The sequence below is a fragment of the Armigeres subalbatus genome, chromosome 3 (genome assembly GCF_024139115.2).
Source record: "Armigeres subalbatus isolate Guangzhou_Male chromosome 3, GZ_Asu_2, whole genome shotgun sequence".
Taxonomy (NCBI): Eukaryota; Metazoa; Arthropoda; class Insecta; order Diptera; family Culicidae; genus Armigeres; species Armigeres subalbatus.
In genome coordinates, this window is record NC_085141.1 from 198,114,669 (window position 1) to 198,132,701 (window position 18,033).

Sequence of the window (18,033 nt, forward strand, 5' to 3'; positions counted from 1 at the left end):
GTTGGTCAACCCCAGGGGCTTTGTTGTTTTTCAGCCGACCAATCTCCTCCTGGATTTCCTGGAGATCCGGAGCCGGTAGAATTATGTCCTGCGCGCGTTCCCCCAGGTCCATCACCATACCGCCTTCTTCGTCTGCCACATCGCCATTCAGGTGTTCTTTGTAGTGCTGCCGCCACCTTTGGATCACCTCACGCTCGTTCGTAAGAAGGTTCCCGTTTATGTCCTTACACATATCAGGCTGTGGCATGTGGCCCTTACGTGAACGGTTCAACTTCTCATAAAACTTCTTGTGTTATTAGCGCGGTACAGTTGCTCCGTCTCTTCACGGTCTCGATCTTCCTGCTGGCGCTTTTTCCTCCGGAAAATCAAGTTTTGTCAGTTCCGCGCCCGTTTATATCGTGCCTCGTTCGCCCTCGTGCGGTGTTGCAGCAATCTCGCCCATGCTGCATTCTTCCCTTCTACTAACTGCTCACATTCGTCGTCATACCAGTCGTTTCTCTGATCCTGGGACACCGTGCCAAGTGCAGCGGTTGCGGTGCTACCAATGGTGGATCGAATATCTCCAGCCATCTTCAAGAGACGCTGCGCCTAGCTGCTGTTCCGTTGGGAGTGCCACTTCCAGCTGCTGCGCGTATTCTTGGGCTAGTCTACCGTCTTGTAGCCGCCCAATGTTAAGCCGCGGTGTCCGACTTCGACGCGTGTTGTACACCGTCGAGAGTTTTGAGCGTAGGCATACTGCAACGAGGTAGTGGTCGGATTCAATATTCGCACTGCGGTAAGTGCGGACGTTCGTGATGTCGGAGAAAAATTGACCGTCGATTTGGCCGAACGTGGTCGATTTGGTTTTCCGTTTCTTGGTTAGGTGATCTCCATGTGGCGTTGTGGATATTTTTGCGGGGAAAGAAGGTGCTTCGGACTACCATTCCGCGGGAGGCTGCGAAGTTTATGCATCGTTGGCCGTTGTCATTCGATACGGTGTGCAGACTATCCGGTCCGATGACCGGTCTATACATTTCCTCCCTTCCTACCTGTGTGTTCATGTCACCGATGATGATTTTGACCCGCAGTGGGCATCCATCGTATGTCTGCTCTAGCTGTGCGTAGAACGCTTCTTTCTTGTAGTCAGGTCTCCCTTCGTGTGAGCAGTGCACGTTGATGATGCTATAGTTGAAGAAACGGCCTTTTATCCTCAGCTTGCACATCCTTGCGTTGATTGGCTGCCACCCAATCACACAATGGGGCATCTTACCCAGCACTATGAAGCCGGTTCCCAGCTCATTGGTGGTGTCACAGCTTTGGTAGAAGGTAGCCGCTCGATGCCCGCTTTTCCACACTTTCTGTCCTGTCCAGCAAATCTCCTGCAGCGCCACGACGGCGAAGTTGCGGGGATGTAATTCATCGTAGATCATCCTGTCGCAACCTGCGAAACCTAGCGACTTGCAGTTCCATGTTCCAAGCTTCCAATCGTGATCCTGTATTCGTCGCCTAGGTCTTTGCCAATTATATCGAGTCGCATTATCTCTTATATTGTTCGTAATCATTGGTTTTCCAGGCGGCTTATTGGGCCTGCGCAAACCTCCTGTCTCGTCGGAGGGCCGTCGTGTCAGGGCTGTTTAGCGTCCCACCTAACACCAGGACTTGGGCTTGTGCGCTTTGAGCGGCACACATTCGCTTTGGTGGGGCCTACTTGTGGATACATGCAGCTTTTTATAGAGGTTTAACAGGGCCGACTGTCAAACCCCACCACATCCTAGGCAAGCCCCACAACTCGCAGATGGCCTGGGGAGGGATCGTCAAGCCCTTGGACATAGTCTTGCTGGATATCCAATATTGTTACCAACAAATCGACAAACAAATGTTTGCCAACACGTTAAATTCAAGTTGATACCACGAATATTCTTAAAAACCAGTAACAAAATAAGTTAATCTAAATACTTTTCCCTTATAAAGATTTAAATTTAAAAACATATAGTATATTATATACATACTGACACCCATATCTCACATCTTACCGTTCACAATCTTCAATTACCCAATGTTGGTACACATGTTTCTCAGATGCGAAGGAAAAAAAGGAGAGGAGTGAGAGGATAGCTTCCGGAAGGGAGTGATGGTTTGTCGATGGAGCGCAGAAGACGTTTATTGGTCTGAAACAGCCCGATAGTGGAAACACCGTAAATTGTGCTCCGGGAGTGAAGAAGAGAATATTGGGATGTGGACCGGACTATTTGTTCGTGAGTCCCCCTGGAAAAGGTGAAATCGACCTTGAGAATAGACGCCCTTAGCTAGCCGTTCGTAACAATATAAATTCAGAATTTGACGGAACAAGGTATTCCATTCTTATGAAATGTTCTCATAAGATTAGTTCGTTTAATGATTCAGCTCGAAGTACTTAAAGTAGCTCAGACTTACTCGAGAATTTTTAACAACAAAGAGCAAAAAATATTCTCTTTTTATTTCATTAATTAGTTTACATTTAAGCAGATAACACTGAATCAACAATTTGACCCCACAATACACGGTTCGAGGCCGCATCTCTCCAAGTCGTTTTGCACCTGTGCTGTGTTTTTTACGTCATCTTGTACCTGCCGGGTCGGAAGCGAACACCAGCTTTGCAGGGTTGCTGTTCGGAATTCTTGCAACATGCCCTGCCCATCGTACCCTTCTAGCTTTAGCTACCTTCTGGATACTGGGTTCGCCGTGGGCGAGCTCGTGGCTCATTCTTCTCCGCCACACACCGTCTTCTTGCACATCGCCAAAGATGGTCCTAAGCACGTCTCTCGAATACTCCGAGTGGTTGCAAGTCCTCCTCGAGTATTGTCCATGTTTCATGTCCGTAGAGAACTACCGGTCTAATCAGCGTCTTGTACATGCCACATTTATTGGTGCGGTGGTGAATCTTTTTTGACCGCAGTTTCTTCTGTAACCCGTAGTAGGCCCGACTTCTACAGATGATGCGCCTTCGTATTTCACGACTAACATTGTTATCAGCCGTTGGCAAGGATCCAAGGTAGACGAATTCCTCGACCAACTCAAAGGTATCCCCGTCCATTGTAATACTGCTTCCCAGGCGGGCCCTGTCGCGCTCGGCTCTCCCCACAAGCATGTACTTTGTCTTCGATATGCATTCGACTCGAGTCGAGTCAAGTACGAGACACTGAAGACGACCACACAGTTGTGGTCGAAATACGTATCTGCAAAGATATCGAAAATAATTGGTGGAATTAAATGGAGAGTACTTAATTCGTCTTAGACGGTTGAATACATTCCACTAAAAGAGCTTGATATATTTTTCTAAATAAAATTAATTCACTGAGTGCAACAGAGTGCAACTAATAGATTGATGTTCAAGTTTTAAAAATGTCATTTCGATTTGTCAAAATATTAACGCATTTGGCGAAAGTACACGCGGCGCTCCCCACAGATAACGACCCTCCGCGCTTTTTGCTGCCCGTATCATAGTCGATTCTTATGGGGAGATAACATTGCGGCATTCCCTAAGGTGCGGTTGTCCCTTTTGAATGTGAAACGCCGCGTGTATCGTATTGACAGCACCCTACAATAAGCCATTTTATGAGACAGAATCGATCAGCTGATCAAAATTTTGAGTGAACGGCTCGGTCTATGTTTTGGTAAATTTGCATGCAAACCATCATCATTTCGTCATCATCATCATCAATTCATTCCATTTTCGCAAATGTTCCTTGTAAAACGTAAATATTAGTGTTAGGGCTCCTGTCATATGAGCTTTCTATAAAATAGCTGATAAGCCATTTTATAGAAAGTCCATATGACAGGAGATCTAGCACTAATATTTACTTTCTACAAGGAACATTTGCGAAAATGAAATGAAATGATGATGATGATGATGACGAAATGATGATGGTTTGCATGCAAATTTACCAAAACAAAGACCGAGCAGTTCACTCAAAATTTCGATCAGCTGATCGAATCTGTCTCATAAAATGGCTTATAGCACACGCTAGAGCAACATGGGCAGTTTTCAAAAAAACTACCTTTTGCAACATTTTTTTTCCAAGAGGGGAAATCGACGATTTACTCTCACGCTCTCTCATATACAAAAGAGTGTGAGAGTAAATCGTCGATTTCCCCTTCTTGGAAAAAAATGTTGCAAAAGGCAGTTTTTTTTTGAAAACTGAAGCGAAATCTAACCAAATGACGGATCCACCGGATATAATTATGTCATCGCTATTGGATGATGTAGTTTTGAAGCAAAAATACTTCCCCCATCCAGCTGAAGACTGCTTTTTCTCCTCGGTGGGTGGTTTTATTACTGGGGTGGTACGAGCACGTGGCTGTCTTTCTCGTCAATGACTGGATGACGGTAATTTGAGCCTTAAGTGATAAACCATCAAAACCGGGGCGCGAGTTGTCGCAAATTAATCGATTACTTCGATGAATCGATTCATCGTTGTGATAATCTATTAATTTTGAATCGATTACTTCCCAATGGTTAATCTATTCAATAATCGATAAAACAAGAATCAAGTTTTTAATCGATTAATCAGGATTTTACGACATTTTTAAGATGTTGCAAATTAGTTGATTACTTCGATTAATCGATTCATCATTGTGATAATCGATTAACTTTGAATCGATTACTACTCATCGATTAATCGATTCAATCATCGCCAAGCTTCGAGACTAATCGATTAGTTACTAATCGATTAATCTGGATTTTAAGACATCTCTAGATCCCTTAGTAATTAATCGATTACTCTCGATTCTTGTCGATTATAGAATCGATTGATCGTTGGGTAGAAATCGATTTAAAATTAATCGATTATCATAACGATGAATCGATTAATCGAAGTAATCGACATCCTTATGATGTCGTAAAATTCAGATTATTCGATTAGTAACTAATCGATTTCTCTCGATTCTTCTCGATTATTGAATCGATTAATTATTGGGTAGTAATCGATTCAAAATTATATCATAGCAAAATTTGTCATTATTATGTCAGTAGTTTTTTTATTCACCATCAAAAACACTTCTCTCAATATTTAGTTCTACTGGTTTAAAACCAATTAAGCTGCTCTAAAATAATCTAATTTATTTGATTTCTAAATTCCAATATAATAATGAAAAAACATAAATTCACAATTGTAACATATAGTAACTCATTGTACACATACTTTCTGCTTTCAGAGACTTTCTTCCTAGAGGATCTGGTATTGTTACCCGAAGACCACTGATCCTACAGCTCATTAATGGAACCGTTGGTAAGTTTTTCAAACTGTTATCGAAAACTTGATACATATTAGGGTGGTTGAAAAAATTGATTTTGCTCCACAGTGCTCATCTGATTCTCTACCATATTCTGAGTGTCCCCTGAAAATTTGAGCTCATTTAGATTATAACTGATTTAGCACAAGCCGTTTCAAGTTTGCATGCAAATTAGTATGGGGAAATTTATTTTTTCATTATACTGTAAATGACATTTCCCCATTAGGCGCAGGTTAAAAGAAAACCTACATAGCTAAAAGGAATACGCAACAGCATTCACTCATGTCGAATTCGTTTTTAAAAAGTTCCAACTAGGTTGGAACCAGTTCCAACCTAAGTGCTGTCAAAGTGTTTTTTTATTCGCTCAGGTTGGAACTAGGTTCGCACTAGTTCCAACTAAAGAGGCTGCACTCATAACAAAGAGATGAAGTGTCAAAATTGGAACAGCGCATTTGCTGTCAAATCAGTTGTTCCAATCGAGCACAAGGTTGTTAAAGGTAGGAGTATTGCGTCTCTTTGTTTTCAATCCAGGCTCGTTAGTTCCAACCCCAAAGCTGTCGGGTTCGCACTAGGGATCCTATATTAAGAGATGTGCGAATACTTTTCCAGACGATTTAGATGTAGGATCCCTAGTTCGCACTGTGTTGTTTCACGGTTTCGCTTCGGGTTCACCAATACAACTGTACTTCAACTGTCAAAACCACGTGGGTGGGTGCAGCTGGGCGGAATAAACAAGCAGAAGGGAGAAACGAAACTGTCTGTTAAATAACATAAAATGCGCGTTGAAAATATTTTTTTCGGGAATTTGTAGTTTTAAATGGAATTAATCCGGTACTGTTGTCTAGATTCAGTTTTAAAAATATTGTTAGGGAAGTTATGTAGGGGCAGTAGGGGCAATATGAACATACGGGGCAATATGAGCCACCTTCATTTTGAGCTTATTGACAAGTTTTATCATGTAAAAGTTATATGATCTTTAAGAGGATGCTCCACATATGCATCAACGTGAAAACCGCATTAAAATTCAATTCAAACATGAAAATGCACTTGAAAATGTAAATTTTCGCTGCATAGGCAAAATTATTATAAGATTTGAAGTTTATAAATAAGGTTTTGACACAAATTTGATTAAAATACAGGTAAAAAATGAACCATAATCAAAAGATGTATTAAAATTGAATATTGTGCACACATGTTTGTATTGATACAAATTTCAATTTATCATAAAACTTTGTTTCCCCAAAAACCAGTCTCTATGGGGCAATATGCGCATACCTGCACAGAGCAAGATATCAGGCCTTAAAATCCGAACAAGTTCAAATTTCAGTAGTCAAATACAAAAATATTATCATATATGGAAGATTCATTACGGAAAATTTACAACAGCGCATTACTGCGATCGAAGCAAAGAAAATGATCATTGACCAATTGAAATGTGGCTATTCAAACGGTGAAGAGTGGCAAATCGGTTCAGTCCGCTGTTGTACGGTTTATTAATTTTATTTGGTATGAAATACTCCAAACTGTTGTAGGAATATCATATTCTTACATATTACGATACTTTTTTCGGCTAAATAAACGTTTTGGATGGGTGGCCCATACTGCCCCAAATGGTGGCTCATATTGCCCCGTATAGTTGGGAACACACATTGAAATCGATACATTTTCAAAAGTGCATTCCAACAATTTCCAAACGCATTTTTCGTCATTCTTCGACGTAATATAAAAGGAAACATTCTCTAGTATAAGTGAACTACATTTGAATGATGTTTTTTTGAGCTTTTCAAACGCTTTTCGGAACGATTTCCTTAGGTGGCCCATATTGCCCCGATCACCCTATTCATAAGTTCATTCAGGTTTTGCTCACAGATTGTGTCCTAAATTAGGTCGGTGGATGGAATTATGTAGTTTGGGAATTCCCCTTGAAACCCGTTCACAAAATCCGCTAAGAATTGTCAGAAATATATATTTCAGGAATACCGAATAGAATTATTTCTTATGCAGAATTTCTTTTGAAATTCTCCCAAAAACTCTTTCGTGCGTTTCAGAATTTTCTTCGAGAATTCTGTCAGGCATTACTTCAGAAATTCTTTCTTGATTTTTTGGCGATATCTTTCAGGCATTCCTCCATATTTTTTCCAAGGGATCCTTTCGAGATGAATTCCTTTGGAAATTCTTCTAGGAATATCTTTGAATAATGTTCCAGGATTTTCTCTGGAAGTTGCTCCAGGAATTAATTTGGAAATTCCTACAATATAATTCCTTCAGGAAATCCTTCTGGAATACAGGAACTTACTCGAAGTTTCCTTCAGGAATTGCTCGCCAAGCTTCGTACATTATTTCCCCGGAAGTACCTTGAGCAATTCCTCCGGGAGATTCTTGAAAATTGAAAATGCACGGGGCTCAAAATCAATTTGGAGGATAATAACAAATTTTATTGTGGTTTTTACAGCTGTTCTAAGAAGCAAGAAGTAAAACCTTTCGCTTGATATATAAAGTCGACCCGCATGCCTTCTACTTATTTTTTTTTTCAAAGTTGTTCTTATGTATGGCGACAATTTGTACACCCACCCTACCTATATCAGGAGAAGTAGCGAGGAAAAAAAAATAGTGAATCCTGAAGAATTTTTATTACATGATTCTGAGTGTTCTTCGAAAAAAAAAACTTTTGCAGAAATAGATGAATTTTTGTAGAATAGTAAATCTCTTTTACATGAATTCTATACGAAATTCTTGATATAAAAATGTGCACGAGATTATTGAATATAATTAAATAGGGGAACTGTTTCGATCTCCATCTCACTGAACATATATTCATCTCATCGGGAAACAAAGAAATGCAGCACCATTTTCGTCGCCTCTTTTTGTCAACATGCGTGCTCACTAGACTGGCCTAGGATTTTGCCTTTAGGTAAGAAAATCATTCCCTGAAAATTTCAGCCTGATTGGTTATTGCATAAGCTGGTGCAATTGATTTGAAGTTAATATGGGGGTTTCAGCCGAAATATATGGGAAAATACACCTCTGTTACTATTTCGTACAGGAAATTGGATGGAAAAGCCCGATTGAGCTCAGATTTGCAGGAGATGAAGTTAACATGTCAATGAACAATTCCACATAAAATTCTACTATGATTAAATAAACTTTAAATTAGTTTTTAGCTGATTTATTTGGAGTTTGGTCAAGCACTTTGAAATTCATTAATTGCCTTGAAAACAAGCGCATGTAATCGAAGGTAGCTGCGATATGTGTTGGGGCGCGCGTGCAGTTACTTATGTCTCAGTGCGCGCGAAATCACGCATCGCAGGCACCTTTGATTGCATGCGTATGTTTTGATGGCAATTAATTAATTTCAAAGTGCTCAACTCAACTCCAAATAAATCAGCCAAAAACTGATTTAAAGTTTATTTAGTAATAGTAGCATTTTATGTCAAATTGTTCATGGGCATGTTAACTTCATTTCCTGCAAATCTGGGCTCAATCGGGCACTTCCATCCAATTTTCTGTACGAAATAGTAACTGAGGTGTGCTTTCCCATATATTTCGGCTGAAACCCCCATATTAACTTCAAATCAATTGCGCCAGCTTATGCAATAACCGATCAGACTGAAATTTTCAGAGAAAGATTTTCTTACCTACCTCTCAACCTTTTCTCCCCATACTAGGCTGGGCCACTCTAGTGCTCACTGATGAGAAAAATCACAAAAATAATAAACAATCCAAATTCCTTTCCATTGCTTTGTTTTTGATGAGATGAATATCGGAGCCATGAGATAAATTCCAGGAGCAGTTTCCCATTTATATCCACCCAAAAGTAAATTCCACCATCCGCAAAAATCAGTTCACGCACTTCGAACCTCCCATGGGGTGCTTGCTGTTCGCAGCTTTGCTTTCCGTCCTCGGGCTCGGAACCCGCCCGGTTGACCGACGCCGCGAAAGCGACGATACCATGTTGTTCTTCACGCGGCCACTTGTTCGATAAAAGGATCGAGTTCGACCACAGGGCACCGGTATGATCCATGAAGCCGACTCCGAACTCTTGGACCACCTCTTATTTGCGCCTGAACTAGCCATTCCTCGAGTCCACGCGCCACCTTCTGTGTACCTCCGAGACGATTTGGACGATAGCCGATAAAACGGCGTTCCAGCCAACTTCATCTTCCAGACCACATGTGGCAAGCATGTGGTCACGCATTGTGCGAAAACGCGGGCACACGAACAACACGTGTTCCGCCGTTTCCTCTAAACCTGCGCACACCGGACACTCGAGCGAGGCCGAGTGTCCGAACCGGTGTAGGTACTATTTGAAGCAACCATGGTCTGTAAGGACCTGGGTCAAGTGGAAAGTGATTTCCCCATGGCGCATCTTGACCCACGTACCTATCTCCGGTATCAACCTATGTGTCCATCTACCCTTAGTGGAACTGTCCTACGCACGCTGCCATTTGACCATTGAGGCCAACCTGACAGTCCTACGGATGCCTCTCGTGCCGCGCATTTCGAAGACACGGTACGGTACGCGCTCGCAACTCTTAGGCACATGAGCCTATAAGTACTTTCTAACTTCGTTCTGTAGCAGTTAATACGCAGGGCCGTGCCCCAAGCTGGCCCCCCATACCTCAGTATGGACAGAGCAACGCTAACCAGAAGCTTGCGCTTGCTGGCATAAACCGCAGAGCTATTGGACATCATCCGGGACAATGCCACTATAGCTGTGGAGGCACGCTTGCAGGCGTAATTGACGTGGCTACCAAAGGTGAGCTTATCGTCGATCATTACCCCCAAGAGTTTGATGGAGCGTTCAGAGGTGACCGTGCAGTTGCCTTCCCTCATCACCGACTTTCGGTTGGTAACAACAACTACCTCAGTCTTGTGGTGAGCCAGTTCTAACTTCCTGGAACTCATCCACTCCTACACAATGGCGATCGAGTAGGCTGCAGTCAACTCCACCTCTTCGATCGATTCGCCGTAGACCTCCAGCGTAATATCGTCAGCGGAGCCAACGATTACCACGCCCACCGGGAACTTCAACCTCAAGACACCGTCGTACATGACGTTCCATAACACCGGACCCAGTATGGAACCTTGCGGAACCCCTGAGGTTATGTCAACGCACTTCCGACCCGCCTCCGTGTCGTATACCAGGGAAGTAGCTTGCGAGAATCTTGTACAGGTACTCGGGAATTCCAAGACGCAGGAGCGCATCTGCAATAGCTGCCCAACTGGCACTATTGAAAGCATTCCTCACGTCGAGAGTGACTACTGCACAATAGCGAACTCCCCTCCTCTTACGCTGGATAGCTATCTCCGCGGATTTGGTAACCGACAAGATAGCGTCTACGGTCGACTTACCTTTTCGGAAGCCAAACTGGTTACTCGATAGACCATCCGCACCCTCCGTGCGTATCAACAACCTGTTGAGGATGATCTTCTTGAGCACCTTCCCCGCCATATCAAGCAGGCATATTGGTCTACATGCCGACGGATCCCCCGGTAGTATTCCCGCCTTTGGCAATAGGACCAAGCTCTGCCTTTTCCATGCTTCGGGGAAGACACCTTGTCCAGGTATCTCTGCATGACAGATCTGAACATCTCAGGAGCCTCAGCAATGGCCGCTTTGATGGCCAGGTTAGAAATACCATCCGGTCCTGGCGCCTTACCTACACTAAGGAACTGTGCAATCCCCGCAAGTTCCGCCACAGTTACTCTTCCCTCGTCGGTCACCCTGGCCCTGGCAGCTCCACAAAGTGAGGCCAGGGACTTGGGTCGTGACGTGGGAAGAGCCCTGCGATGATCCTCTCCAGCATCTCTGGAGACCGCTCTGTAGGGGCCATCGCTTCTATAGGTACCCTCCACTTCACACTGTCGCCGCAGGGCCGTGACGAGCTCTTCGACTTCGTCTCGATGTGTGTGTATGTGTGTGCTGTGCACAAAAGCTATAAAAAACATTACACAACTTTTCGTATAGTAATCCTTAACCGATTTTCTCGCAACAAGTTTCACTCGACAGGGGACAAAGCAGTGATGAACTCTAGCTTTTAAGAAAAATCACTAAAGTAATTTAAAAAAACAGGGTACAAAGCCTTGTTGATCACTATTGAATTTTATAGCGATCGGTCATTGCGTTTAAAAGTTATGAAGAAAATGGTACATCGAACTATAGAAGCGCCATATAAGGTTGGTGTCTTAGCTAAATGCGAGAAAGGCACCACCAATGCTAGGTGGATTAATCCGGGTTTTTATTCAGGGTTCGGGTTGGCACTGACCCAGGTTTAAAAACGAATTCGACATCAGTGAAAACCGCATCTCAATTAATCGTTCCAATAATTAGTAATCGAATTTAAGATAGGTTACGAATCTTTAGTCATGATCGTTAAACTTCTTTGGGGGCATCACTGAAATGTGCAGTGCAACATAGTAGCCTGAATTTGTGTGCGCCACGAGCAGCAATGTAGCCTGTTGATGAGTAATGCAATTAGCTCCAGAAAACCACGGTATAGATTAAATTCGATTACCGTGAAGTACCCTAATTTCGCGCACTTAAGATCTGATAAAGTTAAAACGGTAATTGAAAAACATGTAGTGGCCATTTGGGAACATACTGCATCACGTAGTAGACCGTCTGGAGCTTTGCTTAGATTTTACTTCATGAATTTTAGTTGACACAAGTCATAATTCCTAATATATCGTTTTCTTCTGAAATATAAATCGTATTTTAGGAAAAAGGCATTGTATCAGCAATGTTTCTTAAGCAACGTGCATTAAAAAAAATTCAAGACATCATGTATGAAAGTCTTTAAATTCCGCTATCTCTTACATAGGCCATCTTCAAAAATGTGGTTCATATAAGACATCTTCAATATTATATACATTATCGAAAAAGCTGCTGTAGTTTTATCCTCGACTTAAGTTTAGCATCATTTTACACATCGGATTTGTTAGCTATTGCAAGCACTAATCTATAAGATCTTTCAAGTCAACATTAGTCGATGTCGGTGGTTATCCGCCTGATAATTAGATAAAAAGCGTATGGGAATGAACTCCTCGGGTTCTATTCAGTGTAAAACTATCCTGTGCATTATATTGCTTTTGTTTCATTAGAATATTGCAAATGAAACTACGCAACAACAATAAACGAAATTAGGCACCCTAATGACTCTCATATGCCTAATTTCGCGCACAAAGCGAAAGTCTAAATAAACACAAAATACATACAATTTCACACTTTTCAATAGTAATGACGAATAAACATATCAAACATAGCATAATTGATACAAATATTTCCAAAAAGTAGCCAGTTTTGTACAGTAGGTAAAATCATTTGTTTACTTGGGTCATGTTCTTCGTCTTTGTGCTAAGCACAGGCGGTCGATGGGAGGACCGAATTGAAATAATTTTATTTTGTGTACTAAACCAAGTTGTTTTTTAAGTTCTTTCATGAAAAACATTCAACAACAACGATATTTTGTAATCCTCCAGATTTTTCAATTTTGGCTGGTACCTAAAAATTGAAAAAAAAAAAAAGATTTTATAATGCGCGAAGTTAGGACACATGACGGTACTAATTATTGGAACGATTAATTGAGATGCGGTTTTCACTGAGTGATTGAAATAATTTTATTTTGTGTACTAAACCAAGTTGTTTTTTAAGTTCTTTCATGAAAAACATTCAACAACAACGATATTTTGTAATCCTCCAGATTTTTCAATTTTGGCTGGTACCTAAAAATTGAAAAAATAAAATAAATGATTTTATAATGCCAGTTCGTTGCAAGTTGCCACCGTGTCAACATCGTTTGCAATCGTATCCTACTTAAAGTTATCAAATCAAAGTCAATTCAACCGAAACTGGGTAAATTACCGCACGAGCGCCCTGACTCTTCCCATAAGGATGCGACGGGTTCGAGTGGTCCCACAAAAATAGTAATTCGCAAGAATTACGACAAAGCTAAAAATTGAATCCAAAATCTGCCGTGCATCTGAACTCGATGATCGAGAACAATGGAATAGCTTCACCTCTACAAAGCGTACAATACAATGTCTCGCCTGCAGTGCATGTGGGGAAACAACATCGACGATTGCAGGTATTTCTACCCATAATGAGTTTCAAATGCTGGCGGATAATGGCAGTCAGCATATGGAAGTAACTGGAGCGCACCACCAATCTCCTCCAACCGGTAAAAAGTACGCTGTCCGCCCATCTACGTACATGACATAAGTGTGACCGAAATCAACGCCATTGCTATGTCGCTATCCATCAGCAAAATGAGTACCTGCAACGTGTAGGCCGTGAAGGGATACAACTCACAGTGAATACCGAAAACATTTTCGACTCGTTCATCTCACACTTAAAGGAAAAAGACGTGCGCTTCTACACACACAGGCTTCCGGTGAAAATCCTATCAGATTCGTCTTATCTGGTCTGCCTGCTATCGTCAGCGCCGAAGAGGTGACAACAGAGTTGAAATCCCTCAACATTGCCCCAGAGTATCAAATTGCTACATGCGTCAACATCTGGCAATAATACCTTGTACGTTGTTTCATTCAAACGTGGAACATACAAGCTTCAGGACCTACGAAAAGTTCGTTCGCTATCCAACGTTATCGTCAACTGGCGGCCGTATTCGAAGAAGGTTACTGACGTCGCCCAATGCTTCCGATGCCAGCAGTTTGGTCATGGAATGAGCCACTGCAATCTCCAACCAAAGTGTGTGAAATGTGGGGAACTGCATCTCACGAAGAACTGTACAATCCCGAAGAAAGTGAAAGAACAATGTGCTCCATCGGATCAAGGAAACGGTGACCGTAATTTGATCAAATGCGCGAATTGTAGCCGAAACCACACGGCCAGCTTCAGAGGATGTCCAGTAAGACTGTCCTACATTAAACAGCTCGAGGAAAAGAAACAACAAGCACGCGCTCGCCAAACTGCTTCGTCAGTTTCCGTCCAACGAGGGCGCCCTTCGCCAGCTTCTGGTCCAGCCAGGTGTTTATTTTTCGCAAGTGGTAGCAGGTGAAGCCAAAGGTCAAAACTCGGATCTATTTACCTTGTCCGAATTTCTAAGCCTAGCCCGTGAGCTCTACTCTAGGCTTTCAGTATAACAGCAGCAAAGCTATGCAATTTCTCGCTCTTTCGGAGCTGATGGCAAAATATGTGTGCGATGGATAATCTGTCTACACTCAATGTTTTGAACTGGAATGGGAGGTCCTGCGAAACAAAGCTCCCGAATTGTTCGACTTCATGATTTCACATCAAATAGACCTGGCAAAAGAAATGTAGATTTCATACCGGACTGTGACAATGAGAGCATTTTACTTCCAGTCATAGGGGAAAATGAGCTATTGCATTTTGTATTCGATAAAATTGCTAACTTAGGATTAAATCAAATCAATCATGTGAAGAATATCCAAAAGTGTTATCTAGATCTATTGCTGACTAACTGTTATGAAGATTTTTGTGTAAATGAATCACTAGCTCCTCTTTGGCGAAATGAAGTATTCCACACAGCAATTGAATTCTCTTTGTTTGTACACGTGAATGATATACCAATCGAATGTGAGTTTGAAGAAATCTTCGATTATCAATCAGCCAACTACGGAAATATAAAGCATAAACTGAAGAATATAGATTGGCAAACTGCTATAAGGAACGAACAAAATGTTGATAAAGCGACAGAAAAGTTTTATAACACATTGAACAATATAATAATGGAAGAAGTGCCGGTTAAAAGACGGAGAAGTCATGCTGTATCGAAAAATCCAATTTGGTTTACAAGAGATATTAGAAATCTTAAAAATCGCAAGCAGAAAGCACATAAAAACTACAAGAAGCATAATCTTCAACATTATTTAGAGGAGTATCTTAATATTTGTGATCAACTGAACTGTGCTATAAATATCGCATACAATGAATATAATTTGAAACTGAACGTGAAATCAAGACAAGTCCAAAACATTTTTTCAGCTATGTGAACACTAAATTAAAATCAGCCAATTTTCCATCGAAACTTTATTTAGATGGTAGAACAGGTAATGGTCCAGAGGAAATATGTAATTTGTTTGCCGATTTCTTTAAAGAAGTATACACTACCCACTCAGAAGGTGATCGAGATCGCGACTTTTTCGATTTTTATCCTGAGTTTTCAAATGACGTTTGCGTCAACCATCTGAATGTACACGAAATTTGTGATGCCTTGAAACATCTAGATGGATCTAAGAGCTCCGGACCCGATGGAATACCTCCAGTGTTTATTAAGACTCTAGCAATTGAACTTACTGCTCCATTATTCTGGATTTTCAACATGTCACTGGAATCAGGATGTTTTCCGTTAATATGGAAAAAATCATTTTTAGTTCCAATTTTTAAATCTGGTATAAAATCCAATGTTCGTAACTATCGTGGTATTGCTCTTATATCTTGCATACCGAAATTGTTCGAAGCAATTGTTAATGAAAAAATATTTGTTCAAATTAAAAATCGAATCACATCTAAGCAACACGGTTTCTTTAAAGGTCGTTCGACAGCCACAAATCTAACAGAATTCGTTAATTATTCTTTGGATGCAATGGATAGTGGTCACCATGTAGAAGCCTTGTACACAGATTTTAGCAAAGCTTTTGATCGCGTTGATTTACCCATGCTTTTGTTCAAACTGCAGAAGATGGGAATTCAACCAAAACTTCTTCATTGGCTTGAATCGTATCTAACAAGTCGGGTTCAAATTGTAAGATTCAAAGGAAAATTATCAACCCCAATACAAGCCTCTTCTGGAGTTCCTCAAGGATCTCATTTAGGTCCGTTACTTTTTATTTTATTTGTAAATGACCTCCCTCTTGTGCTTCATAAATTGAATGTCTTAATTTATGCAGATGACATGAAACTTTTCCTAAAAATCAAAACTGTCGAGGATATCGATACATTCAAAGATGAAATATTGGTATTCCATACATGGTGTAAAAAAGGCTTCTACAGTTGAATATAAAAATGCAACTCAATAACCTTCAGCAGAAAACGAAACATACCCAGCGCAAATATTAGTTTTGATGATCAGAACGTAGTAAGAAGCAATAGAGTAAGAGATTTGGGAGTAATATTGGATTCAAAACTAACTTTCATCGATCATTATAACTTAATTGTAAGCAAATCCAACAACATGTTAGGTTTTATAAAACGATTCTGTTACAATTTCCAGGACCCATACACAATAAAAACACTATATACAGCTTATGTAAGGCCAATCTTAGAATATTGCAGCATAGTTTGGTCCCCATTTTCAGCTATTCATGCCAACAGAATTGAGTCAGTTCAAAAACAATTTTTATTATATGCACTACGAAAGTTAGGGTGGACCGAATTTCCATTGCCACCATATGTAGCTCGTTGTAAGCTCATCAATATTCATTCACTGAAAGTGCGTCGAGATTTAGCAATGGTAACTTTTATAAACAATATTGTTTCAAACAGAATTGACTCAACGGAGCTATTATCAAAACTTAATTTTTATGTTCCATTACGATCTTTACGTCATCGTCAAATATTCTCCGTAAATTATCATCGAACAAACTATGCAAAAAATGGCCCAATGAATCAAATGATGATCACTTATAATAAACATTGTGACACTATTGACTTATCGATGTCCAAAACACAGCTGAAACAGATTTTCTCTCGTATTATAAGCTAATGACACTTTACAATAAGTTTAAACAGTATCAACATTATTTAATGTTATTTAGAATAGTTAAGAATACAAATGTAAATAGGTCTACAATTATGATTGACGACAATAAATAAATAAATAATAACGGAAACTTGGTTGTCATCAAACATGTCTATTTCACATGGATTATTTTCTTGCATACGACTGGATAGAAGCCCAGATAGAGCAGAACGAGGAGGGGGTGTGATGATTGTGGTGCGCAAAGGGATCTCATATGAACAAATTGATTACTTGGATGTCAAATCTATTGAAGCAGTTGGCGTCATTGTCCAATCATCTAGGACTCCTATACATATTATTGCCGCGTACTATCCAGGCGGGTCTAGTAGACAACAAATTGAACAATTCCGAAAAGACATACGTAAATTGCTCTGTTCAGCTGATCCAGTGTACGTCATCGGCGACTTCAATGCACGTCATCGGGCCTGGAACTGCTTAAAAGCCAACAAAGCCGGAAAAGAATTGTTCCTATCTTCGCGAAATACCGTCACAACGATCCACGCTCCCGACTCACACACCTTCATTTCCCACCGGCAGAGGAAGACCATCCACACTAGACTTGACCTTGTCCAACAACAGATTCAACATATCGGTGCCGAAAGTTGTGCATGATTTATCTTCAGACCATCTGCCAGTAACCTTCACGATTGACGCTGAAACACCTTACAACCCTAATGTACACCAACACCGAAGCTATAATCGCGCAGACTGGTCAAGATTTCGGCGAATCATGGACGATAGGATTGATCTGTCTGCAAATGGAATGATCTCTAACATCGACTGTCCTGCTGAAATCAATGAAGCAATCGAGTTTTTGACAGATACTATCACTGATGCCGAGGCCTTGGCTGTTCCTCTTGTTAACATTCAACAACATCAGCCAACATTACCAGAATCCGTAAAGCAACTCATCAAACTTAGGAATACTCGAAGACGTCAGTATTACAGAAGAAGAGACCCGATGATCGGTATGATCGTATCCGCTCTTACTCGAAGTATCCAACAGAAAGTAGCAGAACATAGATTCCGGAATTTCGGCGATATGGTTGAAGACCTAGAATCC

At 41.0% G+C, this 18,033-nt stretch overlaps 1 protein-coding gene across 3 annotated transcripts in view; it reads left to right on the forward strand.

Moving 5' to 3' along the window:
- The window catches only part of LOC134225174 (dynamin), a 113,274-nt gene that overhangs the window by 37,684 nt on the left and 57,557 nt on the right, over nucleotides 1-18,033 (forward strand). For all 3 annotated transcript variants that reach the window (XM_062705033.1, XM_062705034.1, XM_062705035.1), the window contains exon 2: nucleotides 5,173-5,246. In XM_062705033.1, the coding sequence (XP_062561017.1) occupies nucleotides 5,173-5,246 (74 nt within the window). The remainder of the gene's footprint in view (nucleotides 1-5,172; nucleotides 5,247-18,033) is intronic.